The sequence below is a fragment of the Halyomorpha halys genome, unplaced genomic scaffold, assembly GCF_000696795.3.
Source record: "Halyomorpha halys isolate HHAL.00 unplaced genomic scaffold, Hhal_1.1 Scaffold4.1, whole genome shotgun sequence".
NCBI classification, from domain to species: domain Eukaryota; kingdom Metazoa; phylum Arthropoda; class Insecta; order Hemiptera; family Pentatomidae; genus Halyomorpha; species Halyomorpha halys.
This window is the reverse complement of record NW_027116287.1, coordinates 844,868-853,392: the sequence shown is the minus strand read 5'-3', so window position 1 is coordinate 853,392 and position 8,525 is coordinate 844,868. Positions and strand designations below refer to the sequence as shown.

The following is an 8,525-nucleotide window of genomic DNA, read 5'->3' as shown; positions in this document are numbered from 1 at the left end:
TGATTAATTATCTGATGATTGTTATGTCAGCTGGAAGGTTTTGTTTTTTTTTGCACGAGCAAATGCACAATAAAAGTAACTCAAAATGAAGCTTTAAGCAACTTAATTTTCAAATATTTTTCGAGACCTCCTCTTTACCTCAATTCGGGAATGGGGTGGGACGTACATACTCCAATTTACAATTTACAAATCGATACTAATTGTGATGTAAGGAAAGTTGATGCACTTGTATGCCTTTTTTTTAACTATGCAAGGAAGTAAGCAATAAGGATACCCGGAACTCAACTTCGTGAGACCTTGTTCAACAACACGGTCCAGCTGTCACTGGATACGCCGATGATTTTGCGGCCAGATCGGAACGTCCATTTAGATGTTTGTTCTTTGGCCCCTAAGATGCAACAAAGAAACTTGGACTGTTTAATAATGGGCTCATCAGGGCTGGCCCAGACTCAGTACCTGAGAGTGGGAGGGGATATACCTGGAATCAGTTTGAAGTTTGATCCTACAACTTCGAGAAGTTAAACAACATATTCCAGGAAATCAGCAAGAGGGTAGCGACGATGGGCCGGTGTTATTTTGGGCTCACAAGCACTGTAGAAGCAGATTCGTTTCTAACCCTCTATAAAACCCAGTTTTGACCTACAAATCTTGGTCCTGTTATAAAAGGTGGGGTATAGAGAAGAAGGAAGAATGTGGATTTCTCAAGACTTTATCATATTTATATGGATGATGCTGAAACATTCACCAGGATGATGATTAATTTTTTCATGAAAGAAGTCTATTAGTTGATCAACAGAACGTTGGATAAGAAAATTAGGTATCGATAGATGCAAATTTCTTGGTTATAGCACGGAATTGCAAAACTACGGCTATTGATTACACCGACTGACCGAGAGAAGGTCTCGGAGACGGTATTTAGTGCCAAATAAGTATGGAGTAAAATTATTAAATACAAAAGTAATTTTGTAAGTATAATTACGATGATTACTTTAATCTTTCAAAACTGGTCTTAATACCTTTTAAATTTTATTTGTTTTGGTTTGCACTAGAAATACAAATTTTTTTAAAATGATTTCATATGGATCCTCGCACCCCCCAACCAGAAATACTTTTGAATAATTCTTACGTTTTCCAAGCATTTCCAAAGAATACAATAGTATTTATGAAAAATTTAGTAAATTGTTTGAACAAGAAAATAAACAAAATATATGATAGTGGAGGAGGTACGCAAAAAAGAGAATCCTATATTTTCTAAGATAGGTGTGAGTATATGCAAATAAATTTAGCCCTTACAGACAATTAAAATTTGGTAACAGATGTAGTTGTAAATAACCTGCTGTAAATGCGAAAACAAAAAAGTGTACAAACAGATATTGTTCCTGGGGTCTTGTATCAAAAAGATTGGGCCTTATATGTGAAAATGACTTCAAATATTAAACATTACTTGGGCTACTATAAAGAACCATACTACTCTGATGACGAATCTGTGATATCTTCTTTAGTAAGTGATTATATGAATGTACATTTACTATGTTTTTAGAAGTTCTTTGTATGATTTGAACTTGTAGGTACGTTAAAGTAATTTGAAGATATGTTTTGTATTTAGAAAGATTTCTGTCTTGATGTAACGAGCGACTTTAAAACCTTTTTAAACAAAAGAATAATTTTAAACTTATCATTAGTCATAAAATGTTTAACGTATGATAAAAATAAAAAAATAAGTTACAATTTCAGTGGCAACACTGATCGTTGAATGCTTACCTGTGTATTTTAAACTGTGAAAGTCTCGATTTCTTTAGTTTCAAATTGCTTTCAGATATTTTTAAATATTAATATGAGTGAAAACGTCTTATATCTCAAGAATAATGAGGTGATTAAGTGATACTTGTTAATTAATAACTAATCAATTCGTTGTCATTAATTTAGTCCAACATTTATTACTTTATAATTGTGTGTATGGCTGGTAATTTATATTGTTTTTTTATTTTTACGTTTATGGTTTTTAAAGCAGACAGAAGAGGAACCAGAATCGATGGAAGATGATGTTTGGGATGATACCCTGTTAATAAAGGCTTATGACAGAGCAGTTATGCTTACAAAAGAAAGGGTAATCAGCAATGATTCTTTATTTACTTTATTACATTATTAAAGTTTTATTTTATAATCAATTCTATTACTGGTGCATTTTTGTGATTTGACCTAATTTAGTTATTCCTTTTAAATAAAGGTGTTTAAAAAACTTTATCTATGAGTATTTTAATTGATTTTGGATATTTTGTTGGGTTGTAGAAGATAAAACTGAGCTGATTGAAAATAATGTATGGGACTTGCATTTTTGCATGCTTTTATGATAAAATTTTGAAATCAACTTTTGGTATGATTAAATCAAATCAAATTCTCTCCTATTTCTCCTTATGATTCATCTCAAAATCTCATTCAAGATTATTGAATTGAGTTACTCGGTGTTATCTAACATGTCTTGTGAATAAAGAAAGTTGTTTGGTTATCAAATTTTTTAGGGCTGATTTCCTAGATTTTTGGAAGACTTCAGGAAATTTGTTTGTATAAAAGAATAATGTGGGTATTAAATTATGATAAGTAACCCTTGGTTTAAGGTATAAAAATGTAATTAACAAACATTTTAACATTAAGAAATGATTCATTTTTTCAGTTACCATATTTTACTCTACCGAGTGTGTCAAATATTGATTTTTTTTATAACAGTGTATACTATTCATTTGTACTCTGGTTGAAGCTTGATCTGTAAACACCACTTATATTTATACTTGTAAATCAAATTAGAAATTGTGATTTCTTTTATTACCAGAAATTATAGAATAATTGTTTTGTCTTTCAGTTGCTCCGATGAGTTTAATCATTAGTACTCTTATAATATTCGAAATATGGTTGACATTTTATGCTAAAATTTGAGCTTATAACAAACTCAGAAGTATAGATTTTGAATGCCGTACCTTAGGAGTTGACTTACTTTATTTTTTGAGTGGTTTGTGAACTCAATTTAAAGCATAATTTCCTGCTTATATAGTTTCACTGTTAAGATACAGAAATTTAAGGTATATTCTAATTTTCAGATAGCATCTCGGAATACTGCAGAAAAAGAAGACGGAACTAGTTTTCCTAAACCAATAACAAAATTGGTAAGATCCACAATAATTATAGACTTCTATATTTGAATATTGGTGTTCCTGTTTTAATGATTTATTAATTTTTTAAATATTAGCCAACACTCAAGATTTTATGTATTATGTATTCATGCTATTTTTGAGAACTGATAACAACTGATAAAAATTAAATTTGATTTAGAGTTAAAAAAATTACTTAAAACATATTACTTGTTACTGATAAATATAACATACCGTAAAAAAAAATTATAACATATTACATGTTGCTGATACATATAACATACCGTAGGTTAAATCAAAGCTGTATGGTTAGATAAAGTTTTTATTTGCTTACATTATGTAGTCATATGACAGTGCAGCTGCTAAAACTAGAAATAAATTCTATCATTATTATTTGTCTAATCTTATGGCCTTGAAAAAAGTTAACTTTAGTTTTCTTCTTTACCATCCCTGTGGTCCTTAGTAAACATATCAAGATGACTTGTTCGTGAGTAGATCTGTCCACGATATGGTGGATGGAATAGGATTTAAATTTTAGCTATTAGATAAGAGAATTGGATTTGATTGATCTCTCTTTTTTGGCCAAGAGCTGCTGTAAAGATTGCGCTTACTTGTTTACGATCTGCTTTAAAATGTTGGTTTGTATTTCCTTTACTTTCTCTAATATTAATTACGATAAGTGATTAGATTCACATTTGTGCTAGAATAATACTGTCTACTAAAAAGTAATACACTTTAATGGACTAATGATTAAGTTATTTATTGGTAATAGGCCCGGATTGAAATTCAGCGATATACTATAAAATCAAAAGTGGGCCTTATGGATCTAAAATATTTCCAGAAATCACAGTTCATTTCGTTTTTTATTTGTGGGAAGAATTCAGTTCATAAATGTTTCTGGTAGACCAACAAACATCTCACAAGGGTCAATAGACAATTGAAACAATTATGATTAACAATGTATTTGATAATAATTCCAATCTTTTTAAATATCCTTAGAATTTGTGTTGTCAAATGTAAGCCAAGAAAATGTTTCAGCATTACCTTGCTTTTAAAAATTTTTGTTTGAAAATAGCAATTCTTATGTTTTTTTCATTTTAAATAAACATATTTCTCTTCCTTGTATCCATGATAAAAAACTGTCTTTAAAACAATTCTTTATTCTATTTCTGTATGTACATTTTGGAGTATTTCTCCATCCTTGTATGTTTAGTTTTTATATTAATCAAATATATGTATATTTATTCATCCACTCCTTTTATCTTATAATTTATCCAAATTAACTGTTTTTCATCTTCATTTGATATCTACTTTCTCCATTTTTTTTTTGTTGTTTTATATATATGTTTATTTAAAGGAATACTTGTCATACATTTTAGTTTATCAATATCATTACAATGACATATTTTGTAGTTTATCGGAAGTTGTTTTTATATTAAAAGATATTTATTTGTATATTTTTTTCAGAATGCAAATTCAAATGAACAGGAAGAACAATGCCCTAAGAAAAATGTTTCAAAAAAGGAGAAAATAAAGGTTTCTATTTCTCTTTTTTTATTTTAATTCATGTTTTTATAAAAATATATTTCAACGTTTGGTTTGTTTAGTGGAAAGTTGGTGCCTGTTGTCGGACTGTTTTTTCCGAAGATGGATTAGAGTATGAAGCTGTGATAAAAAATATCGATCTTGATAATGGTGTTTGTACAGTGAAGTATTTAGGTAAATTCTGTTCTAAAATTTAATTTATTGTATTGTGTAGTAAGATTGTTTCATGTAATTTAATTATTTTATTGTTTTAAACTAGGCTATAATAATGAAGAAGATGTTGATATTAAAAGCTTAAAGCCTTCCAAAGGAAAAGAATCACAGCTCAATCAAAAAGCTCAGGTAAGTTTGAATTAATATTAATATTATATTTAATTAACTTGAGTAATAGTTAATATTTGTATCATAGATAGACTGTAGATTGGAAAATAGTCTGCTGTTACTTAATCAGATTTATCTCGGACATCTTGACAACTTATTTAATAAAAACAAAATTAAGAGGGTAGCATGAAATATATTCTAGGTTGCCTCTATACTTAGTTTTCAAGTCCTCCTTTACCTCAATAAAAATATTTGATCTATTAAGCTAATATTGATTACTCAAAACTTTTTCTGTAAGCTCGATATATGCATAACTCGAAACGTTATGTATTGAATAGTTGTACGAGTCGGACTATGAAGACTTTAATAGCGACTCTGCCTGACCTCTCCCCTACTGACTCCTGCTTTTTCAAACCCGTACCAGGGTAATATCTAAAATGCTTTTCGGGAGTTTATTTTTTCAGAATTAACGCTAAGTTCCTCTTGGCTAAAATAAATAAGCCTGGTGTACATTCCCAAAGGGTATTGATCCTGTAGGAAATTACTTTCACTAAATATGTATTTTTGCAGTAAAGATAACGAATATTTTTAATTAATGTCAAAATCCTGCTTTATTCTTGCATCGACCAATTATATTTTAAAAAAATATATTTGTTATTAATATGTAATTTTGAATAGGCAGAGATCTTTGTTTTACTAGTGTTAATATATAAATTATGATATTTTTTGCTACCATTTTTTTTGTCAGTTTTGTTACTTTATTTGAGGGGAACTGATATTTTATTAATTGTGAGATTTTATTTATTATTTATACTGTTATAATTTTCAGGCCAGACTAGTGGGAGGAGCAGGTTCAGGAGGTTCAGCTCAATACCAAAATGGTTATCGTGAAGATTACTCCTCTTATCAACAGGTAAATTATTATAATTATTACTTTTAAATTTTATCAAATAGTATTCCTTTATATAATTTAAATTTAATTTTCAAATTGTATTGCATCCATCATACTTTTTAAAGGAAAATAAGAAAAAAACGAACAAACAAGTACTTTTCAATTTTTATGTGTTTTAGAGTGATTCGTAATACATAAATTGAATCCACTGCTTAACATATCAGTGTTGAATTTTGAAATGATTTTTTCAAATTAGCTGAATCCACTAAAAAGATACTAATTTTATCATACTGTTTCAAAAAATACTATTAATTACATTTGATTGTTGCTTTGCTCAAGTGGGTGGCACATCTGACAATTTATTGATTACTTTTTGATACCCCTACTTGGGACAGTCTGTAGGACCTAGAAAACCTATATAAGTTACTTTTGCTTATTATAAAAGGCTTTTTTGGTCAATCTATATAAGGCACATTTTATTTAATTTAAACTATTAATTTTTTAGTAGAGATCTATCCTGACCAACTAGTTTATTAAATCGATCAATATTTAAAAAGTTGCTAAAATTAAAAAAAAAATGGCATGAATTATTTGAAAAATTAGGAGTTTCTATTAAAAAATTAGCAGTTTTAAAAAATTTTTCAATAAAAAAAAAGTTGTTTATTTTATATTTACTTTTTCATTATTGAAGGTATGTAAGCTTAGTTTAGTATTCATTAAAAAAAAAAGAATTTCTTCAGAATGAAAAATTTTAACCTGCATATGTAATTTGTAAAAATGGTCTAGTTTCAATTTTATAAAATTCCTTTCTCTTCTTTCACTTACGATTGTGACAGATATGCATTTTCTTCGAATAGGATAATTCGACAACGATTAAGTACTTAGCAAACTTTTATTTTTTAAAATATAATTTTGTTTAACTTATTCCTATTTGTTTAACTATTAATATTTAATTATATTAACTTAGAAATATTGAATTATTATGTATATAATTATGTATTATTACCCTTTACATGAAATTTTAATTATTAGTATTGATTTATTCGGGTGTAATTATTCTGTTATATTTCATTCCAGGTAGGTTTATTACTTTTTTTATCTTTGTTGATTGAAAAATAGAAATTAAATTAAACAATTGTAATTATATATTAATTTTTTAGAATGTTGGAATGATACCACCACCACCACCTCCTTTTGTTTTGGCGAATTTACCGAAAGATGAGACAGATGCTTTGTCTGCAATGCTTATGGCTTGGTACATGAGTGGTTTCCATACAGGTTTGTAAAATGCAACATTGATTGATTTTAATTACTCTTTAATTTATGATAACTTAAGGTGATTCTGTGGCATCAGGTTTGGTTTGAGTTATGGAATAAGTTATACAATGACTTTCTGTCTCTGGTTATATTCTTAAAAAATCTACTCTTTTGGACTGATTCTTAAAAAATCATTTCTAAAATCTGTATATTAAATGTGGTCTCCAAATAAATTTATTATAGCCTATTCACTCTATAGTATTATTATTACTGGTATAGAGGAAGGGAAACTAGTCTAGCTAGTGGTCTTTATCGCTATTTTTACCAAACCCAATGCTGGAAAAGTGCAAAGAAGTTTATTTGTTCAGAACTCCAAAACAAAATTTGTTCTTCCCATGTAAAATCGCTTCTAGTTCTGCAATTGACTATGCAAAAATTGAAATATTTTGATTGTAAAAAATATTACTGTAGAATTTGGAAAATTTGTATTGTGGAGGGTCTGTGTATCGGGGTGATAGGGTTCGTTTTGTTTGTACATTTTCTTTTTGTCCATTCTACAACTGGAAGAATGATTAAAATAAAAAACATTGTCTTATGGAAACTGACAAATTATAAATATTTTTTCAGTTTACTGTTGACCATCCATTTTCTATAAAAGTTTGAATGAAAACTCCTCAACTCTATAATTTCTCTTGAGGTGCTTATATTCTAATTTCAAAGCTTCATCATAATGTTTTTATGATTATATTTATTTATTTCTGTAATACTTGACTTAAGTATGTTTGTTTCATTTTGAAATAATTATTTTAAATTTCAAAATTAATTTCTTACTACTAATTCAAGTTCTCCTATTTCAGAATTTTTTCCCTCAAAATTATTTTCAAAATGAGGGTCGACGAGTATTTGAGCAGATGTTAATAATTCTTTGAACAACATCTTTATAAGCCCCTTCTAATATTAAAAATTAATAAATAACTATCTGTTTGCTCTGAATGATTTTTTTTTTTTTTTCAGGTTATTATCAAGGTCTAACAAAAGCTAGAATGACCTCACAGTCGTTTGGTTGCCACAATACTCACTGAAGTTCGAAAGACTGTTTTTTTTTCCATATGTATATTTTTCAATAAAAGTTAATTTGTTGTTGGTTTAATTTCGTAAACTGAATAGTTTTTTTCTTTGTAGATCTTATTTATTAAAGTGGTAAGTATTGAACAAGACCTATTGAATGTTCCAAATATATTTGACCGTCACAAATTTATGTATTATGGATTCATGCATATCAAAGTATAACTTTGTAAACATTTATTAATATTTACTGTGATAATAAAGACAGTTTACTTAATATTGGAAGTTAATGTTGAATAAGA

The 8,525-nt window shown here is 28.1% G+C and overlaps 1 protein-coding gene across 5 annotated transcripts; it reads left to right on the top strand.

The window, feature by feature from the left end:
- The first annotated feature begins 90 nt into the window (after window positions 1–90).
- On the top strand, window positions 91–8,500 carry Smn (survival motor neuron). 5 transcript variants are annotated; one of them, XM_067053122.1, is made up of 10 exons: window positions 93–1,501; window positions 2,009–2,107; window positions 3,093–3,158; window positions 4,611–4,679; window positions 4,751–4,862; window positions 4,948–5,030; window positions 5,839–5,922; window positions 7,062–7,179; window positions 8,173–8,269; window positions 8,341–8,500. In XM_067053122.1, the coding sequence occupies exons 1-9, from the start codon at window positions 1,343–1,345 to the stop codon at window positions 8,238–8,240; spliced, it is 858 nt and encodes a 285-aa protein (XP_066909223.1). In that variant the 5' UTR covers window positions 93–1,342; the 3' UTR covers window positions 8,241–8,269; window positions 8,341–8,500. The 5 variants fall into 5 exon arrangements, with proteins under 5 accessions (XP_014289493.1, XP_066909223.1, XP_014289401.1 ...); XM_014434007.3 differs by having other exon boundaries at window positions 91–1,501; window positions 2,012–2,107; window positions 8,173–8,500; XM_014433915.3 differs by having other exon boundaries at window positions 8,173–8,500.
- Window positions 8,501–8,525: the final 25 nt, after the last annotated feature.

Coding starts and splice junctions, on each gene's coding strand:
- Smn (XM_067053122.1), top strand. CDS start 1,343: ATGCGAAAACAAAAAAGTGTACAAACAGATATTGTTCCTGGGGTCTTG. Junction 1,502..2,008: donor AATCTGTGATATCTTCTTTA/GTAAGTGATTAT, acceptor TGGTTTTTAAAG/CAGACAGAAGAGGAACCAGA. Junction 3,159..4,610: donor CTAAACCAATAACAAAATTG/GTAAGATCCACA, acceptor TATTTTTTTCAG/AATGCAAATTCAAATGAACA.